We start from the raw sequence: 22,434 nt of genomic DNA, 5'->3' as shown, positions 1-22,434 counted from the left end.
GCAAGCCAATGATTGTTTCACCAGATGTGGCGCACCAGATGTGGCGGTGGAAACCTTGTGCACCAGATGTGGCCGTGGAAACCTTGAAACCAGGAAGGCAAGTTCTGCTCCGCACAACATTGTGAAGCACATGAGGGATGGATTCAATATTTGGTGATGGTGACATTGACCTTTTGCCTTTTGTATAATGTATAATGTATATAAAATACATAATGTATATGTCTATAAAACATGCATAACAAAGAGTTCTTTGTTGGATGGAGCTTGCATTTGAGAGCATCAGTCAGGGACTGACGTCAATAAACCCACACTGAGCCCTGGCCGAGCCCTACAGCACTTCTGCAGTTGGGATAATTAAGGCATTAGATCCTGACTGGTGCACAGAGAAGGAAGCCACACAGTCAAAGTTGTTTATATTTCTAATTGTAGGAAGCAGTTCTATTCAATATTTAATATTTAATCGCTTTCTTTTCTTCTAGAATCTAAAAAGACAGCATATGCCTTTGTCTGCTAATGAAAAGGTTCTACTTTTTTCCACAACAACAACTATGAGCCATCGGCCAACAGCTGTGAAACAATCACAATTTATGTTGGGCCCTGTGCTGCACCTTGCTTTCCAAACGCAATCCACTCTAGCTGAAAGGAACACCTCCTCCTCCTCCTGCTGCCTCCTCAGCTTATCCATTCACTGCTTTCATATCCCTCTCCTCCAATCACAATTTACTGTACATGAACCAGCTGGGGCACCCATATAAACACCACAAATCTAATCTAGTTAGGACTTTTAGGACTTTTGGATTATATTTTGTGTCATTAAAATGAGTAGCTGCACATTCAGTTCCTTCATGCAGTGCTAACAGTTTAAATACACTCTCAATACTTTATACACACTCACACAAACTCCCTCAACCTACTCCCTTCACAATAGCATACAGTATCATTTGTGGCTGGCCATTTAGCAAATTAGATAAGCATCCACAGGATCAGATCAAGCATCCATAGATACTGGCTACAAGCTCTTTTGCTTTCTGCGTCGACTTCAAACACCCCACCCCACACACACACACACACACACACACACACACACACACACACACACATACACACACACACATACACACACTCTTTATGACTACCTCACTATCTGACTGGGCCTACCCATCCCTTTAGGAGCCACAGTTCTGCCGATGGCGTCTGTTGAAAGGGAGTGTTTCCTTGCCTTAGTGCTCTCTGAAACAATTTCAATTGTTTTATGTAAATAAGACGTAATTGAATAAATGGCACTGAATTGAGGCTAGTGCATCTTTTTCAAAACTGTCCATAAACTGGCCGGCGATCTAATGTGTTTCCTGAGCACAGCTGGAGCTACTCTCTCTCTCTCTCTCTCTCTCTCTCTCTCTCTCATCATCACCACCACCAGGGCGTCTGCACACCACTTCAGCACCACGGACAGCGGCGGCCCTGACTGAGCAGTGCAGATGGACCTGAGGGAGCCGGAGCAGGCAATCACGGAGCCATTACACCGCCCAGGCCACGGCCCTCTCTCCCCTCCCCTCCCGCTCACCACCAGTGGGTAAGAGAGAGCGCCATTAGGACATGGGAGCCACGCTATCAGCTGGGGCCCAATAGGCAGTTATTGCACTTTGACTGCTTCCTGTCAACCAGGGCGTTTTAAGAGCACCGGGGCTTTTAAAAGGGTGACGCACAGATGGTGCGCAGCCCTTAGATCGGCGCGGAGCGTCTGCTAGCACACTTTCACCAGTGATTCATTACTGGGCGGACCTGACAGGGGGGGCAGGAGCAAGGACCCAGGGCCACATATAAATTATACATCTGAACTGCAATTCACACTTTCTGTCATTTCTGACAGCTCTTATTTTCTCCCCAGCACCCTCTTGCCTCTGACTCAAAGCCTTTATTGGACCATGGTTCTGGGTAATAAAGTAGCCTTAGAAAGACCGTGAGTTTATGGAGTTTGTTACCTTTGTTTGAAAAGTTTGACTTTTGTAAGTCTTCAAAATGTTTTGTCAGCACTACAGTACATACTGGTTTTGTAACTCTCATACACTAACTAGCTCACAGTAAACAGAGTTTCCTAGCAAACACCCATAACAACACAGATAGTAGCCCACATAATAATTTGCGTTGTCATTTAAGTTGACTGTCAGAATCATTTGGCTCATTTGAAAAAATTACTCAATAATACTTACTTGACCTTTGGTTTTTGATGAAAAATAACTTCAGCCTTTCCTTAAAGGTGTTTTCATTTACATAAAATTCCACCTGAACCCTGTAAAACAAGAGAAAAAAAACATCAAGAAACAGGCAAATCTACAGTACAGCATATCATCATCGCAATATGAAAACAAACAGACCACTAGAATATGGGAGCTTCACGCTGCTTTAATAACACCATTGTTCAGAAGATTCAAGTCTGTTATTTACGCTCAGTCATGCTGGTCAAATGACTGTACTTCTGCACAGTGGCAGCAAGCTCTGTTCCCCAGAGTATGGCAGCACAAACATCAGCACAGTTGCAACATAGTAAAAAATTAAACAAGTTATCCGTGTGTGTGTGTGTGTGTGTGTGTGTGTGTACACGTATACATGCTATTGTGTCCCTAGGGTGCTTCTCAGTCCTGCACCTGGAGATGAACTCAGTCTAATTTATCCCCTCAGGCAGGGCTCAACATTAATTTTTCAGCTTTGAAACCAGGTGTTGGTTGTCAGAGCCAACCGAATGGTTGACATCATTAATGGCCTGTTATTTGCTTGCGTACTAAAATAATGATAACACTAATTAGTCTTTAGATACTCATTTTCATTTATTTCACACAGCCTATTTCAGACATAGAGGGAAATGATAGGCTGGGTTAATGGGTCCAGTCACACAAACTAGCTTATCCAAAAGATGCACCAGATCGTTGGTCTGATTGGTTGAAGGACTATCCAAGCGCACGGAGTCATTGGAACGATGCGAATTGATCACGCCTCTTGTTCAGTAGAAATAAAGCGTAGACTCCCCATACTAATGTTCAATCTTAAAATATTGATTTTAGTATGGCGATAGCCAGACTAGGGAAAAGAGATAAAAAATGAGTAATATGTCCCTTAACAATAAAGAACTATAGTCATTTGCAAGTATAGTATAGTGACATTTCTATAGTAGTTCTAGGGTAGTGTAATACTTCTGTGAGTCAGTCCTCACGTCCTGAATGATATGTTTCCCAAGACAAGAGAACTTGTTCTGTCATTTATTGTTGGGTACGTTGTGCACAGTCGTCAGTTTAATTTTCTGTCTGTTCCGTAGCTGCGGGAGTAGACTATTTAGCCTCCTATGCCTGTGGCCTGAGTCCTCATCACTTTCATTCCATTTTGCTCTTTAATGTCACTGTTGCTTACAGATGAAGTCTGATTAGTTTTAATGCCAAATCGAAATAACTTAACATTCTTTGTTTGCAAGCCTAAGCTGCTTTGCCATTGCGAGTGAAACATTTATTTCTGTATCACAGCCCTGCGCATGTGGGAAATATAACAATTATGTCTGAGAGCAGGACAGTAGTTACCAAATCCGAATGCAGATTTAAACATCAGCAACGCATATATGCTCAAAAACCATCGATTTATTTATTATAATGTAAATCATATTATTCAGCAGCCTACAAGAAAAAAACATGGCCTACAATATGTGGCTGCCACAGGGGCAACCAGGGATGATGAGCAGGTATCTTACTTAGTCAAGTTAATTCTGTACTCTTTGTTGCCACTTGTCACAATTTCGTTGCCTATGGCAACCGGGCAAGCGTTAACGTGGAGCCCTTAAAAGTGTTAGTAGAGGCAGAGCTACAGAGCAAGAAGTGGCATCCCAGTCAAAAGCAGGTCAAAGTCCATTTCCTCTACTGCCCACTCTTCCTGTCTGTCTCCACTGTCAAATCTGAACTGCATTGCAAAAGCCCCCAACACATAAGTATGTTTCTATATATGGGTCTCGTATGGGCAGCGCAGAGATGTTCTGGGTTGGGTTTGCTGGGGGGTGAAGTGTCCATTTGAGGTCCCTTGTCTGTCCATCTAGTGACAGGCAGGCATCCCCTCACCTGCCAGAGGGAAGGAGCAGAGAGAGAGAGACGGAGAGAGAGACGGAGAGGGAGCGGGCCGGATGGAATGGCTTCTCATTATCAGACATGCACGCTTGATGGAATACTGAGTGTGTTTGTGGATGCTTTTGTAAAGATGACTCTCAATTTTCTCTCTCTCCCCCCACTCTTTCTCAGTGTGTGTTTGTGTGTGTGTGTGTGTGTGGGTGTGAGAGAGAGAGAAAGAGAAAGAGAGAGGGCGAGAGAAAAAGAGAGAGAGCGAGAAAGAGACAGAGAGAGGGAGAGAGAGAGCAAGACAGAGAGAGATCGAAACAGGTAATCACGGAGACAGAGCTACCCGTCTGAATAAAGAATTTTCACCCCTTACCGAGCACCTAGGAAGAATTGAATTACTGGTGTGAATGTGCTCATTACAAAAAAAGGTATCTGCTTTGTTGGATGGCTAAGAAGAGCAACTCCTTTAAAATATATTTTTTGGGGCTTTGAGTGGTGCCAGTAAATTTGAACCAGTAAATGATGTTCGACTCAAGTAATGATTCATCATTCTCAATAACATCACTGCAAACAAACAATCATGTTTGGAGAATTCAAGTAGACATCTTTAACAATATCTGTGCATGCCAACTGATCTGAAAGCAAAAATAGTCCATGCAAAACAAATTATGTTCCAGTGTGCCAGCAAAAATGTGAACATAGTCCACAACTGTTTCATTAGATTGTTCATAAACAATAATGGACCAGTGACAATGACTAAAGACAAATGACAGAAAAATATCTCGAAGGCAGGACCAGCAACTGAGTTATTCACCTCCCCCCTGTTCCAGTCTCTACAGCCATGCAGTGAATTATGATCACATCCAGAGAAAACAGTCATATGCTATATTTCTGACTGTTTAGATTATTAATGCCTGCTGGGTCGCTTATGGCAAAGATGCTCCTCTTCGTATAGCTACTATTGAACTTCTGTCATTTGCACCAATACAAATGATTGCAGATCTATTTTACGTGACTACTGAGAGCTATCCGCATGTAAAATATGTGTACTCAATACAAAACCATAAATGAGTTTGTACTCAATACAAAACCCTAAATGAGTTTTTCTTTGAAGAAATATGAGCTTCCTACTGATTTTGAAAGCACTCAAACAACCTCTAAAGCAATTAAGAGACCATGAAATGACACTGTAGCACAAACTATTTTGAAGTTAAGTAGCAAATTATGCAATAGTGAAATCACTGCTACTGGATTGTTTAGACGTGGGTTTAAATGTAAAAACAACAAATAATTATCTCATTAATATGCTGATAAACGACTATTGGAAACGGCAAATTGTTGTACAGAATGGCAAGACACCAGATCGCACAGACCTGACACTAAGTGTGGCAAACGCCTCTGGCACCGGTCCTGTCTGAGGCAAAGACTCTCTCCAGAGCCAGGGATTTATGAAGTCGTTGTAGACTAAGACAACGGGAGTTTGTGGCAGTCTGTAACACACAGCGCACCACTCTGTTGTCAGCCCCTGTTTACTTCTGCCTTTAGAAGTGAACTGAGCCCATTTCAGCGGGGGACAAAACACTGCAGAGATGTTGCTTCAGTAAAGAGCCTTTACCAACGCCACTGCACCCTTGTGAGGCTGGGTGGCCAGACAATGTAATCCTCCCAAAAGTCTTTGAATATGACAAATTTAAGACAACTGTCACTATTCTTTATTCTTACTCCAGCTTGTCTATAATGCTACACAAATACATATACAGAGGAGCAGTATATGTTTTAGGAGGGATGACACAAGGTATATTGCAGATGAAGTAAGGGGTTATTTAGTTTTTATTTGTATTAATGGTAATGTGTGACAGTCTTAACAAGAGCACACCTGGGCTACTTCCAGCAGGACTGCTGTGACCTTGGTGCTCCCTCTGAAAGGAAGAACTGCCCTTGATGAGTCATGGCATTGGTTGGCGAGAGTTGGGTGGACATTGAGGTGAAAAAGAAACTCTCAAGAAGAAACCTTGAGCAAAACCCATCTCAGGAAGAGTCACATGTGGCTGGCCATAGCTGTACATTTTGTTCTGCTCTGGCTGTACTGTATATCTGAAACTCAAACAAACAAATGCCAGCAGCCTGGTGGAGTTGCACAATAGTACCTTGTTGTTGATGGCACCTTCAATTACATCATTTAATTAGACTGGTCCAAAAGATCCCGAAAATCAATTGCTAAAGACCACAGACAGAGGATGAGGGCAAGGCACCAAACTCCACACTACTTTATTACAATGACTGTGTGAGTTCAGTTCTCATGTTCTATTGAAATAGACAGAGACCGACAGCCTACTGTATGTCAATAATGCTTTTGATGAGAGACATTAGAGAGATTCCCTGAGATAGAAATACACTCTGGAGATATTTCCTCTCAGCATGTTTTTTTTCCCACATCTATCCATTCAAGGCTTTCACAGTCGTTTAAAAATGAGATCAGGAGTGAGGATGCCCATCTCAAATCAGTTTATAGGCTTATAGGAATGGTGACTGGCTATACAGACATTACCAGGAAATGCTTTTTGGTTCAGTAAAGGTATCAGATTACTGTTACGCCAAGATTCTCAGCAACTGACAAGGACTTCATAGGAAGCCCTTTACTTGGTCCAGTCACATGGACACTTACTTGAGATCATGCGACATGGCCATTTACACGGAACGGTCTCATGAAACATGTATTGTTTTGATAAGGCGCACATGCATTTGAGTCGTGCACACAGCACACACCAACAGCGTGAAACATTTCCCGCCCACATCATGTTTCTCGCCGATTCACACATAACAATATCCCGCAGCCCCTGGTCTAAAACCAGTAGCGTGCATCCATCAAATGGCTAAATGCGTAAGCTTGAAAATGCAGTTACAACCACAGTGTTACATTGCATGTATGTATAGGTTAATGCATGAATGGGAGAATAGTCTCAAATACTGATCATCCCATCACTACGGTTCACACTGGTGCAGAGCTTATAGAAAACTGCAGCATCCTCATATTTATGTAAAACGTGAAAAATGTCGATGGCAGCTTAGACTGTTACCTCATATTATTATTTCCCTTTCCCAAGTCCATTAAACAGTTAGGGGCACTGCGTAATTATCTGAAATGCAATGAATGACCAACAGAGTATGCGACAGACCGCTTCATTTCTTTTCAAGACAACCGAGGCGAGATTATTCCTAAAAATAGTCTGGCGTTACAACAGTTTTCAGGATGTTATTTTATCGCGATTGAATGACTAATCTAATGATTTATGTCAGGTCCTTGGATCACTCTGCAGAATGCAACAGATCGATGCCAAAACCGATACAGTTGGATAAGGGTCTGCAGTACCTTTGGCCAGCATCGCTCCCCAGCGAGCCCATGGTTCGAATTGGCATCGATGGATGGACCCATGTTTGATCCGGCGCTTTCTGGGTATCTGTCCGCACGTCTGTGTCGATCTCCGACGGCGATTCCGCGAGATTGGCACCAGCCATTCCTTCGGTCAGCTATTTCACACCAGCCAAGGAGGATAGTCAGACCCGTGGACCTAATAGAATCCCATGGCTCATCAAGAGCCGAGCGCTGAAAGCTATGATAACATAAGTTGTGGGACCGATGAGTCGAGGCAATATATCTTATTATATCCTCTCGTTCTTGGAAGGTCTAGACGCGCAGAAATAGCCTGTCAAATTCAAGCGCATCTCTGCTCGGAGCTCCATTGGTTTTACGCTGCATGCTTTACACTGCGCAAGACGAATGAACCGCGCAAGCTGCTCTGCGCTAAGGTTTCACACTTAATGAAGCTATGCAAGGAACTCTACAAATCACAATTAACTGCTAGCGCATTTTATCTTAAAAGTGCATACTGCTTATTTAAATATTTCCATCGTTTTTATTCCCAATTATCGAAGTCCTTCCCCTACGCCACATTAAAGTTTAATGCGCACACTAAGGAAATGTATGGCAAAATCTAAATATAGAAAACAGGACAAGTGCGCACTGAGTGAACAGAGAATTAAAAATGGTGTGGCAGTCTTTACAGCGCAATGTTAAAATGACTTATGCATGCGCGTTTCAAATAAATTTCGAACCGGTTGCCTGACCAAAACAGAGACACTGACTGACAAGTCAAACAGTCAGTCGGCTTCCAGAGCTGCATCCTCCGCACAGGCTCCGGCCACACGGGTGCTGAAAACCGAATGGATTACGTAACACGCAACTCTGGAGGAAGACGCCGATGGAGAATCGAGAAACAGGAGAAGTTACTCTATACCACAGTGACTCCCTGTGGCGATGCAACCACAAGTATGATGCTCAAATAAGCAAGTGTGCATCACCGAGCACAAGTCATCATTCATGCACTCCTGGACATACATGACATGAACCTATGGAAAAGTTCTGGAATTGTGTAATGACTATAGAAGCAAATTATGTAAAGAAGCACATATATACAGTAGCCTATACAGGCCAACAACATATATGTAAAAGGCTTATACATAAAGATTTCAGACCATTAGTGCTGATATGCACAGGCTGGGATTCTTTATAAATAATCTGTGGTACAGTGAAGCACCACTAGTCCAGCGAAAATAATTGGTCGTGCATCACTTCCCCCCCACTCAATGCAGCAGGTGGGAGTAGACCTCAGTAATGAGGAGCTGCACACCTTGTGCAATGAGCGATGTGTCAGTCTGCAGCACCCATAGGCCCGTTTCATAACAGCAGGGCTGTCGCGGAGGCTGTCGGCTCAGCCTGTCGACACAGACGCAAGCTGTGTCGCGGCTTGAGGGAACACACACACGTTCTGATGCAGTGCAGGCCCCTTCGGGTAAGCCTGGGAGAACTTGGGAGAGGTTCTCCATTCGCCCGCATATTCCACGTATCCTGACAAGTACCCCACAGTTTCCCCAGTGCCAGCCTTTTCCTCATTACACAGTCACTGAGCAGCTGACAATGAGATGAAATGCTGAGGATTCCAATTGATTTTGCCAGATAAAATGTAAACCAATTAGTGGGTATGAAACAGACAGGAGTGCTGGTCAGACTCTTAAGATGTTTTTTTTCTTCGAGCCAGAAGGCACAACTCATCGCTTCCTGCCACCAACAGGGCGTCACACTTCTCTGAAACAAAACAAGTAATTGCACTGGCGCCACACCACCGCATGAAATAACTGGACACGAGAGGCCTGGGAGATTGTTGCCAGGATTGCTGCATCCTCCTTGCTGACCAAAGCGAACAGGCGTGTGTGAACACCTCTCAACAGTACATCTGAACGGAGAGCTTTGCCAATTAAGGGCAAATGGGTTATATGAGAATCATCAATCATCCATTAAATGAGGTTTTTACGGATACTTTCCCCCATGCCATAAACCGCCTCTGCAGCGGTAGACTTGAATGGTCCTATAAAAACATAACAATAAATTAAGCTAAAAGCTGTGGCCTGTCAATGAACCAGTGTCATTTGTAGTTAGTTATTCATTTGTAGGGCAAATCCAACATGTTCCGTCTCAACACAACTGTAGAAAAACACTATCAACATCAATCGTCTCTATCATCTCAATTACAAACTGGAATGTATACAATGCAATATGTAAGATTGATCATATTTGAGCATGTACAAATAGAATATAGGTGGATATTACTGTAGTATATTACGTAGTACTTCAGCTCAATGGCTAAATTACAGTAACTAAATACAACATGGTGCCTGGTCTGGTGCCTCATGCTGCCGTAGATTTAGTAGAAAATCAACCATACAATATTGAAATGCAATCCAGACGGCCTTTTGATGTCATGTGTGTCATTATGATGAAGAACATCCTGTTGGGATCAATAAAATGCATCGTATGATTTCTCTGCCTGTGGTTCCCAGACCGTGGAGAAGTATTTGACCGAGGAGGAAAATAATGCTTTGCATAGTTTAAATAGAGGCCAATGACTTAATCTCCTTTGGCTAAGCAACATGATCTACATACATGCATATAGCCAGGCTGCACATACACAGAGAAACACCTAATCTGATCTGTCAGCTCTATCTACAAAGACCCAATAGCAGCCAGGGGAAAAGGGGAAACAATCACAGCTGGGCATGGTCCACTCCCAACTTTATCACAATGAATTAAAGCTAAGGCCCTACCATTGAACTCACTCCAAAGTGCCAGCTGCCTTGCATTAATCCACTTTCTCAGGTGCAGACATAATTTGAATATTTGTGTGCGTATGTATGTGTACAGTATGTGTGTGTGTGTGTGTGTGTGTGTGTGTGTGTGTGTGTGTGTTTGTGTGGCGGTGTGTGTGCTGTTGTGTGAGTGGCAGTGTGATGTGTGTGTGTGTGTGTGTGTTTGTGTGTGTTTGTGTGTGGTGGTGGGGGTTATTTGCATTCCAGGCAGGTGGAGCACAGGAAACACCCTGGGGAGCAGAAACACATGGCAACACCAGAGACGGCTGCGGAGTGCTTGACTCCCGGTGCTGTTCAGAGGACAAGAAGCAGGGGGAGCCCTCAGGGTCACATAGAGGGCATATGGGACACGGATGATCTGCACTACACATGAACGCTGTGTTGAAGCAACACTAAAGAGTTTTTCGTACCTAAAATAAATAATGTCTCCAAATATAATTTTGTACGTAAAATAATGTTTCCAAAATCATTTCAGCGGTTCATCAACCCGTGAAAGGGTGAATGTGAGGAATGAAATCTTTTTTCTTTTTTTTTTTTTTTCAAATCTTATTTTAGGAAAAACCTGTAGTATAACAAACACCCCATCATACACATAAAACTAAACTATATACCGTAATCAAAACAGTAGGGTCTGCAAGTCGCAATAATATCCCACAGCTTAGCACTATGCTTTAGGCCTCACCCTACCAGCCAAGTTACAGGAGCGCTAGTCACCAGGCAGAGCCATTGCATTCACAAAGCAGTGATGGAGCAGCCAGGAGGGCAACCTACATGTATCACCAGTAAATACTGTACAGCTCACGGCGACCTTGCTCATATGTGGCTTTTTTAGCAAGGCAGTCAGGACACACTGATTGCAGTGGAGTGCAGGTGTGCAGAGGAGTGTGACGCTGACCACGGGGGCACCATGCACCGCCACCATCCCCCTGGCTGGAGGCCAGGCCTCTCCACCCGCCTGCCTGCCTGCCTGCCCCTCCGCCTGCCTGCCTGCCCCTCCGCCTGCCTGGTGTGGGGGACCAGTGGGGAGGTGACAGGTGGCCTCCCAGCTGGGCGCTGAAGGTCGTTCCCCTGCCGCCTGCCAGACTCGTAGTGGAGCATGAACCTGAGCGGTCCGGCCAAGCGCGGCACGGCGCGGACGTCATCGTCATCCCGGCGATCCCCGCAGCTTCGACCGGTGGCACGCCGCGCCCTCCATGCCAAGAGCATGCGGTGAGTAAGCAGGGCCATTACCATGAGCACGGTTTTATTTAGCAAACCTGACAACCTCAAACTTCAGTCAGTCAAATAGCAATGATCCTGTTTCACAGTGAGGACTTCAAATGAGTCTTCATCTTTTATAATGTAATAACTTACTCTCTATGGGAGTATCCTGATGTCTGCCATGTCTTGTTGGTTTATCTTTTCTGACTTGGATGTGTGTGTGGGTGTCATCAAGACACTGAAACTCTTGTAATAAAGCTTCTATGTGGAATGCGATGCTGAACCATGCTAACAATAGTGTCTAAATATCAAATACTAAGGCAGGAACATTGCATGTCGTTTCGATTTGAACGAGCAGAAATGTTTTTTCTCGTCAGCAGGAGAGCAATCAGACAAGTTAAGAAGAGAATTATCTTCCGGTAATGGGGTTGATTGTACTCACAAGATTTTCTGTCACGTCAGAAACATCTGTTCAGTTTACAGGAAATGAGCTGATGTACTCATGACTAGGGTGTGTCTGAGTGCATGCATGTGTGTGTGTGTGTGTGTGTGTGTGTGTGTGTGTGTGTGTGTGTGTGTGTGTGTCTGTGTCTGTGTCTGTGTGTGTGTGTGTGTGTGTGTGTGTGTGTGTGTGTGTGTATTTGTGTATGTGTGTTTGTGTGTGTGTGTGTGTGTGTGTGTGTGTGTGTGTGTGTGTGTGTGTGTGTGTATTTGTGTATGTGCATGTGTGTGTGTGTGTGTGTGTGTGTGTGTGTCTGTTTGTGAGTAGGTGTGTGTAGGTGCATGTGGGTGTGTGTGGGGGAGGCATCCCTTTGAAACTCAATAAAGCGATGCCTGGCTACCAGTGCACAACAGCCTCTGAGAGGCACATACTGTAATCTGAGGCCTATCACCTCTGTTGTAGAGTCCCTCTAGATAAAAACTCACTCACGGCAGTACAGCCCACCACCTCCCAAAAGGTAGTAAACAAAAGTAAACAGTATACTTGCTTGCCTCTTGCTTAGTTTTACTGCTGTTTACAAAAACACTTCTCGCCCTGTTTTGGACTCATCTTGCCACAGCTGAGAGGGTTCCATTTTAATCTGTGCCATTCAAACAGGCTTTTGTCTGTGGTCATCTATCTTGTCTCCAGCAGATCCAGCAGTCGCCTCGAGTGAAAAACGCTTGGTCTTTTCCCAGATGTCATTTTCATTACAGTGAGCTGTTAAAGCGATCGATACCAAAGAGCATGTTTTTTTGTGGCTTTTTTAAAAGGAGAATGCATTATGTTATGCGTCATTGAGTATTACGGTTACAATATGGTGGTCTCAGCAGTTAGCTTTTGATTATCTGAAGGTTCATCTTAAATTCATGGACACATTTAATAAAAAGTACAATGCAACTCATATGTGATCGGGTTCACTTGTCATACGTTTAGCAAAACAACATGAAAATCCCCATGGAACAATGAGCTCACGGCATTAATTCTCTAATGCTGATTTAATCTCAGATCGGAACAACACTGGAGAAGCAATCAAGTGCCATAAAGCAGCTCGCTGCTTTTCTTGGGGTTTGTTGCTACGCAGAACACTTCTTTCCCACATATTTTGAGAGGAGTAATTGCCTCTCATTCCTCTGTCCTGCGAGAGGGAGGTCTGTAACCTGCCGAGCCTTAAGAGGGCTATTATCCTACACACTAAAGTACCACACTCCTACAAGTGTGTCTCTACACCACTGATCACAGAGGCGCAGTCACCAGAGCACTCACACAGCAGCAGCAGCAGCAGCAGCAGCAGTGATTGCCGTGGCGGAGCGAGGCAGATCTGTTCCTTGTTTATTTACAGTTTTGGCTGAAAGTCTGCAGTCATCACGCTTGCTCTTTCATACACGGAGAACTGAACAAATACTGTGTCTTTCTGAAACTGCTTTGATATAGAGTCCTGTCTTTGATATAGCGAAAGTCTTGTGATTTATCTTTTGTTGACGACCCCTGGCGAATGAAAGCGCTGCCTTTTGGAAGGGTGCTGGCACCATGCTCCTTCCGGGGACCAGCAGGAAACTTAATTTCAGTAATGGGGTGGTAGAGTTTTTGACAGGGCATCGATGCCCCCCCCCCCCCTCCCCTCCACACACACACACACACCCACCCCTCCCTGGCTCATTAGGAGCTTATTAGAAACAACAGCAGGGATCTGGTTGCGTGCATTAATTTAATTGTCAAGACAGCCCAGTGCATCCATTTGTTACAGCGCCCTGGGCATCTGAGTGTTGCAGTCGTGCAGCAAACAACTGATGAGAACAGAGTGTGTGTGTGTGTGTGTGTGACGCGGACATGTGAATGTCATGAGTACATGCTTATGTGAATCCACATGAGTTACCACTGCATGTGAACCATGACTCACACTAGATTGTTACAGAAATCATTTTGTTCCCTCTTGCTGTGCCTTTATTTATTTATTTCATTTATTATTATTTTTCATCGACTTGTTGGACGAGCTGTGTAAAATATGCGTGGAGGCTTCGCTCGAAGCATCCAGCAGCAGCAGCAGCAGCACACACACGCCCACCCACTCACTCTTGGCCTGGTGACTAATCTCGACTATAGTCTAGACTACAATAGGCAGTAGGGGCAGCCTGCGAGGCAGGCCAGTGTCAATACGCCACGCTCTCTCTCTCTCTCTCGCTCTCTCTCTCTCTCTCTCTCTCTCTCTCTCTCTCTCGCCTGACAGCTGAACCGTGGCCAGAGCGGGCTCATTATTCCCCAGGGACAGGCAGCGCGGCCACACGGCGGAGAGGGAAACCGGTTATGGTCCACTCGGAAGATAGCGGAGAAGGGGGGAAAAAACACGGAATATTGTGCTGAGGGAGATGTCTGTTTGTGTGTGTCTTACATCATGGCGCAAAATACTCATCTACAGTACTGTACGCATCAGCACACAGCCATCATACAGCAAGTTCACAGCACTTCTGCGCCTTGAGGGAACATTATCAACCATCTCCCTGCTGACGCTACAATTCATTTAACGGAGTGCATCGGGATGTTCTTGTCAGTCAGATGGAAATTAATATGCGTCTGCTGACCAATGATATGCTGCTAACATGCATGAGTAAAAAACATGCATGAGTAAAAATAAGAATAAATTTGATTTTTCACTGCTCTGAGCAAAACAGCTGTGGAAGGTCAGAAACCTCATTTAGAGTTTATGTATATGTGTGCTTTGAGTATGTGTGTGTGTGTGTGAGTGTGTGTGTGTGAGAGAGAGAGAGAGAGAGAGAGAGAGAGCGTGAGTGTGAGTGTGAGTGTGAGTGTGAGTGTGAGTGAGTGTGTGTGTGTGTGGAGGGACAAACAGAAAAATTGAAAGGGAAGGTAGCGAATAAAGAGCGAGAGCGAGAGCGAGGGAACATTAATCTGTGCGGCCCTTGTAATGATCCTCTTAGCACCTAGCCGCCCACACACCCGCACACACAGACGCACTCATGTCTGTCTGTTGGGAGATACTTGTTGGGGTACTAAATGGTGAGCACGAATGATGTCCTACTTGTCAGAAATTCCATTTATAATTGGCGACATCAGAAGCCAAACAAGGCAAACCAGTTTGCAGCCTCTCAAAACAAATAAACTGGCTGACATAAAACAGCACAACACTCAACCAGACAAATCTGCCGCTTTAATCACACTTTTGAATAAGCAATACTAAACAGAGAGTTTTCCCTCTTTTTTTTATCAATTTCAAAGCGACAACTAATCATTAAAATTTAAGGCCAACTGTCGCTAAGCAGCTGAAGCATGACATTAGCAGCTCTCAGCAAAGCCCAAGTCCTACCAATTCCCAGGAAGATCCATTCTGCTGAGATGGGCACTTTCACTGTGCTACAAAGCAGGCCACGGAGAAAAAAGCCGGTCACACAATGTCCTCCTGTACGGCACAGGCAATACAGTGCAGGCATATGTGTGTGAAGATAAGGACTCTGTGAACAGGCACTGTGATGCACAATTTCAAAAAACCTTTTTACACAATGCTGCTGCATCTTGTGCTAGAAATAATGACTAGGATTAAATCTCTTCCCAACACGACTGCGTCTCTACCTCACTCGTATGTGGGCAGGCGAGCTGCATCCACGGCCACCCATTATTAACCTGCACCGAAGCGGCGTCAGACAGCAGCAGCGGTAGCGGCACTGGGGGGCTGTACAGTTGGACTCCCTTTCCACTCATGCCCTACAGCACACACAACACACGCACACACATCATAAAAAGCCCTCCAGTGCAAATAGAAACGCACGCTGTCACAAGTATTTATGCCGGCAATAGTAATGCTGTCAGAGAGTGTTCACATTCAAACGGGTGTTTACGTCCTAACGCATACTCAGAGAGGTTTGATGGTGTCAACCACCATCAGAGGAAAGAAAGGCTTTTTGTCAGGGATGCTCCTTTTGCGGTGTGCTTACGCGCGCTGGCTTATGCAAAATGTCTTTGAAAAGAAACAGAATGAATATTAAACATTTGTTATCGTATCCTCCGGTTTCACACCATGATTCAGCTGACTTGAGCTGTCTTCAAAGCTGTGCCATTAACCGCTCATTGTCACCCACCACCCTGCTGAAATACAAATTAGCACCCTACATGGAGGTTTTTGATCATCTAAGAATAGCTACAGATTATTATGTTAGACAGAAGCCTCCGTAACTGTGCATTCATGGTCATGCGTTGGGACAAAGTAACATCAACCTTATTTTAACTAATGATAATAATAGTAATATTGAACTCATAGTGGCTACTGAATAAATGGCTGCCGAAACACAAACCTTATTGTACAGTGTTGAGCTATGTCTTCTGCACATGTCAAGCCACAATCAACTTGGTGAGTAGCGCCAGGGGAATAAGTCAAGATACATGTGAAAGGCAACCATAGTAGTCCTCACAAGGGACCCTCAAATCACATCTGCCTTGTTGTTTTAGTTGCCACACATCAGCAATTTAAACCAACACTATACGTCTTCAAACTCACTACTTCACTCAAACATCTACAGTATGGCCTTGGGGTATTCAGGACTCAGCCTCATTCAGGCGCAGCAGTGCTATTCCACTGCGTGTTCAGTGTCAGCACAGTGGACAGCTCTTCAAGCCAACAGTATATACGGCCATGCTAAGAGCTACTCAGTGAGGGAGAGGGAGAGAGAGAGAGAGAGAGAACATGCAAGCCTATACCTGTCTTCGCTCTGGAAGGACTGGTCTCCGAGCAACAGGTCCCTGAATCTGTAGCGGGGGGGCAGAGGGGGCACCCCCGACTCCCCGTCGCCGATCTTGAGGTTGCTGATGTCCAGGATCACCCCCGTGCTGCCCCCACTGTTCTTCTTTTGGACAGAGTCCATGGAGCCCCTGCAGGGAACGGAGGGGGTTGGGGGGCAGAGGCTGTGATTTACGATAAGTAAAAGTGACCACCATCACTGCTTCTCAATCAATACTTTTTTTTTTCATTTGCTCCTGGTGATCTTGTTGCTTGTTATAAAGCAGCTCACACTGTAATGTCACATTTCAAACTGAATCTATTTTCCAACCCCAAGATAATATAAAATTAACAACACACATTTATTGCTTTGGTGCACACATTTCATTTCGCCAAATCAATGTTAATACACATGCCAAATCACTGCAATACTGTGCGCTTGCCTTGCATGCATTACATAAGTGCAGTTCTGTCACACTGCCTAAGCCCATCCCCGGAGAAGTGATATCACAGGCACTGCACTCAGTCTGGCACTGCGCTCCCACTAAATTCATCCTGCTAATTAAATTTTACATCCTCCGTGCCGTGGACCGCTACGTCTGTTAAACAGAAGTCTGCTGAGGGGAGCCTCATGGCCGCGCGCTGTGTAGCCCACGGCCGTGGGCGTGTGTGTTCGCTTTACCTGTCGCCAGTGGAACTGGGGGACTGTGGGGGAAGAGCCGTGGCTGTGGCTGTGTCTAGGGCAGCGTTTGGGAGGAAGAGTGAAGGAAAAGTGCTCAACAGTAATATCAGAGGTTCATTTACACCTGAACACTGCAACAGTTTTGACAGAATAGAAGTAAAAGTGTTGCTTTTACCCCCCCTTTCAAATACAGTAAAAGGCATGCAGTCATGCATCAATCTATATCTACTTGGAACTCCCACCTGAAAGTTCAAATCATGTATAATGACTGTTATGACATCTAAGCTGCTCTGTCTCTCTGCATCAGTTGCTGAGGTTTAAGTGCGCCTGCAGATGAAGGCCCTAAGCTCTCATTTATCTTAAGAGTCTTCACACAGCAGTCACAAGCCTGGCTAGAACAGTCGGTGAGCTGTTTCCCAAAAAAACTGTCTTGACATTTAAATGCATAATTTACTGACGCTGGCAGAGCAGCTCGACTGGTCTCTGTGAGCGGGGAGGGAAAGCAGAAGAGTTCCAATGTAGCTGGCAAACCCCGATAATCTAGACAATGTGAAAGCGAGTTTGAAAAGGCTCATGCACATAGAGATAGGGTAATAAGAAAACTGCAGGCGCTTTCCTTTGCTTCAAGCCTTGAGTAATCAGTGGTCATTTCGGGTGGTCATTCCATTACCGGGAAATTGTTTCAAATGGGGTGACGTTTGCAATTAGCGCAGAGAGACTTAAATGTCTTCTCAGGGTTATCCTTCTTTATATTCTAAAGTCTAGACCTTTAATGTCAATGTTATTATGTTGACATATATCTGTTTTATAACAGAGCACTTAGAAACATGTCCTGTCCTCGCAGAACTGAGTTACAGTAACGCTGAGATTCAGCCTTATTGCTACATATTGAGGGCGAGCAAATTATCTCCTGGGAGGGAAAAGAGCAGTCGAAAAAATATCAAAACACCGATTTCAGAGGGATATCAAAACAAATGCTTTTTATGTTGAGGATGCAATGACGCTAAGGCTAGAAAATATCTTGAAAAAGCAGCCCGACTTACTATAACGACTAGAAGGACCGTATTTTGTTGACATGAATTACAAACATTGAATATACCTTACCTGGTTGTGTGTGAACGTGAAGTCCCATCATTGTAAATGTATGCCTTGTTTCTGACAGACTCGTCGCACATGTTTCTTATGTCCACAACCCAGTCACCGCTGAAGGCTTCCTATTGTAACGTCCTGTAAACTCCATCCTCCTTGGACAATTGCATGAAAGATGAAGGTCGCCATACCTCCACAACAAGATCCACAATGTATTCCAAGGGTGTGAGACGAAACTTCCTTATGTCACCGCAGCAACTAGGTTTAATTTAGCAATGGTTTACTTTCATTCTGATATTCATGCTCGCTGTTCTGGTCTGTCACTTCTGGAACTCAACATTTGCGCTTTCAGCGACGCGCTCCGCTCTACCCCTGCGACAAGGTTCGGCACTCTGAGGTAACCGCTTCCTGGAAAAATGAACGTGCTGTAGACCCAACGACTATAAACAACAACGCGGCACTATATTTTGAGCGGTGGTCGGCCCTTTATCCTCCGCAGTCATCAGAGCACAGTGACCGTGGGTGAAAGTCTGTATGTATACATGCTGACCACATTGATGCTTTCAGGGGGTTGACATGCGCACACAGGCACTCTGGCATAAAATTAACATGACGCCATCGCGCTTGTGATGCGCACAGTGGTTTGCTCAGGTGCTCGCCCTGGAGTGGGCACATGTATGTGGGGACAAATGTGGCCCCGGGAGAGAAATGGTATCCTTAAATGACAACCCCATACCCCTCCCCCTCCCTCAAAGAAATTGCCACGATTTTCTGATTCGTTGATTTCTGTTGGTTGAGCTGGTACCAGAAGATAGAGTAGTGTATGTGATGACAATGTTGACACAACCTTTTGTTGTCAGCTGTGTATTCTCAGTAGAGCCTACAGAGCCTATTGCTGACAGAATCCTTTGAAAATGCCATGTAAGTAGCAATGTGTCAACCATTTTTATCCTCTCTTCACACACACACACACACACACACAAAACAGGGATGTGGTGCCTTCAGATTTCTGCTTGTTTTTATTTAGCTAGCAGGAGTAGTAGAAGTAAGTGGCACTTAGTAGAGCGGTCTGGCGCATAATGCCATGCATCCCCCAGTGCTACTCATTGGATGTGGCTAGTGAGGTACCCCTTCAGTGTGAAGCACTTTGGGTGCCTTAGAAAGCACTGTGTACATACAACATGTTATTGTTCTTCTTCTTGTTACCGTGTACCAAGACAAAAAATTCATATATAAAGCATTTTACTTATTTCAGGAGAATTGCACTATTATTATTAAAAAAAAAATCCCTCACAGGATCAAAAGGGTATTATGCTTGCTTATTGATATTGTTAGACAGCACATTTACTCAGACAAAAAATATATAAAACTATAAAACCGCATACTTGTGTTAATTTCTTGCCTGTATCCATGCAAACATTTTAGCTATAGACATTTACACGTCATTATTGACATTGCTTTGACATTGTCCACTCCTGCAAAGCAAAGCATATGCCAAAAATGCAACAATTTTGTGTCATCTTGACAATACATAGTTCATAGTGCATTTAAAGTTTTGCTCACTGCTTACATTTTTGGCAGCTCCTGTCAAAAATTGTGAACTGAGTGCATTTACAGAGCACAGCCTCAGAAGTGCTACTATGGCTAAATGTCCCAGTGGGGGGTTTTAGGCGATGGACAGGAGAGAAAACAGCTTAAGTCAGTAACTGTCAGATTGAATGGCATCAGGTTGATGGTTGTTGATGATGTGTAAAGGGAATGTCCAATGGTGATTGCTCAGTATCACACCGCGGGGTGCAGGTGTTAAAAGTGAAATTTTCCCAGATGGTTTGTGTGATATGACTCATGTAATAAGTCGGATAGGGTTCCCAGGTGTTGGTATTGCGTCTAATTATAAAAGATATTGCATAACGGATTGTGTGTTTTTTTTAGTTCTCTTTTTATTCCCACTTTCATTTTATAGAATGTCTACTGCAGCAATATTTGAGAGCCTTAGAAACAGTAAGAATGGCTGAAAACTCTCTGGTGCTTTGTGTTACATAATACTGAAAGCCCAATTTTTGTGCAATTATACAAACCTAGCTGTAGCAGCATTTTCAATCCCCTTTCTCTCAAGACAGCTAAGCATTTATATTCAAGACATCATGCAATAGAATATGTGGATCATTTCATACTCCTTGATAGTAGCATAGGCGGTTTCACACACACAGTGGAATAGGACTCAACTGATAAAGTGCTCTCTGATAGGTGGGTCTGTTGTTTACCAAGCCAAAGATCCATCATATCAAATAGCGCCTCCCCTGGTTAGACCTTTTCATCACTGATGCTTATACTTTGAGATGACAGGTGCTCTATTGCCAGCAATATCCTGCTGTCCCTAGTATGGAGCATTCATAGAATCTAGATTGTAAACCCAACAAAGTATGAAAAGCTATTACGGAGAAGATTTTTGTCTTATTTTAAAAGATCAGTTGTATTTTTAAGTATACATATCCTTAAACATAAACACAGGGGTTTGTATTCTCGAAACACTCTGATTTTTTTTCTTTTTTTTTTCAGAGCTGTGATGGTGATGGGTTTTTATTTTTTTGCTCGTAATTATTTTTGGAAAGACACTGTCCTCCATAGATATATGTCTATGCTGTCCTCCACAATGACATCACAAGTGTTTTGCATTGGCTCTGTCCGTGAGAAGTATCAAGGTTGGGTCTCTGCTGGGTCATCTCTGGCTGGGTCATCTCTGGCTGGGCTTTTTAATGCCCCTGAACTCTTGCGTTGCTCTGCTCTGTGTAACATTCCTGCGGCCATTTTCCCACAGAGAGAGTTCCCGTTATGGCAGGGTTATATTTTTGGATGTTTTTTGTGTCTGGGGTGGGGGTGGGAGTGGTTGGGAGGGGGGTGGGGGGGGGGGGGGGGGGGGGCGCTGTTATTATGGAGATGGAGGCACATTTGTTTATTTGTTTATAAAATATGTCAGTTAGAAATGTACAGCTTTTCATGAAACTCCCAGCACTGCAAACATCCACATTAATAATCTGAGTGAAAGCAGTTTGTTATTGTTCTTCTTATTGGCATTAGGTATTTAGAATGTGTCTTATGTGACTTTGTGACTTTACAGCAGTGCTGGAACATTACAAAAAGCACAACAATTACTTAATGCACTCCAGTCCATTGTATAGCAGTGGCCACCACTATGAACTCCTGTTGAGGACAGAGAGCCGAGAGGTTTTTTAGCAGATGCATGAATAATTAGTGTAGAAGAGGCAGGGCCTTCTCTCCAAGCTGTCGGGCTCTCGGGTGTCACCTTGATGTGAGCGCTTCACTTGTAAGAGAAGATCAACAGCCGAGAGGCAGGTCAGGCAACACTGAGTCGAACGCACAAGAGAGGAGTATACTGTACTTTCAAAAAGACACACTAGGTAAGACGTTCAGGTTGTTATGATTATTTGAAGTAATAGTGACAGTTGTAGACTGTTGTAGAATGGTTGACAAGGATTAAAAATTAGGAAATTGGTGAGGCAGCGTACGTAAATTCAGAGGGCTGCACAATGCAGTGTAGAACATTTTATCCATCCTGTTAACATCCACGTAGAGGGCAAATGGAACGCTGGGAAAGTTATCCTCGACTTTTCCATCAACACTATACAACACTGATGTCTGAACCAAAAGCAACAGAGACATTTTATCCTGATGCTATCTGTGTGTGAGTGTGATGGTCTCTGTAATAGTAGGCTATATTTATAGCCCATGGCAAGTAACATTCAGCTATGAATACAGTGTTGTTTTGATTTTATCTTTTATACGTAATATACAGATTTTGTCTATGCCGGCCAGAAAATGAGTCCTTTCTTTCTCCGTCAGTCCAAATCTGATAGAGACCTGCAATCATGCATAATGCATTTTCCATTGGACACTGTACCTGTTTGCTGCCTGCTTCTTGCCTCCTGTTGCCATTGGACAACCCTGC

The 22,434-nt window shown here is 44.1% G+C and overlaps 1 protein-coding gene and 1 long non-coding RNA gene across 2 annotated transcripts in view; both read right to left on the bottom strand.

The window, feature by feature from the left end:
* kcnt1b (potassium sodium-activated channel subfamily T member 1b) overlaps positions 1-7,493 on the bottom strand; it is a 37,457-nt gene extending 29,964 nt beyond the window's left edge. The window contains exons 1-2 of the mRNA XM_062542793.1: positions 7,459-7,493; positions 2,211-2,290 (exon numbers count right to left, since the gene is read on the bottom strand). Coding sequence (XP_062398777.1) covers positions 2,211-2,290; positions 7,459-7,490 — 112 coding nt within the window. The 5' untranslated portion in view covers positions 7,491-7,493. The remainder of the gene's footprint in view (positions 1-2,210; positions 2,291-7,458) is intronic.
* A 9,274-nt stretch (positions 7,494-16,767) lies between these two features.
* Positions 16,768-18,496, bottom strand: LOC134088703 (uncharacterized). Its single transcript, XR_009939990.1, has 3 exons — positions 18,483-18,496; positions 17,379-17,433; positions 16,768-16,848 (listed from the first exon to the last, which is right to left on the bottom strand). It is a non-coding gene; the product is annotated as an uncharacterized LOC134088703 (long non-coding RNA).
* Between the last annotated feature and the right edge of the window lie 3,938 nt (positions 18,497-22,434).

This window comes from Sardina pilchardus, chromosome 8, assembly GCF_963854185.1.
Source record: "Sardina pilchardus chromosome 8, fSarPil1.1, whole genome shotgun sequence".
NCBI lineage: Eukaryota > Metazoa > Chordata > Actinopteri > Clupeiformes > Clupeidae > Sardina > Sardina pilchardus.
Note: the sequence above shows the minus strand (reverse complement) of the source record. Positions and strands in the feature narration are given on the sequence as shown.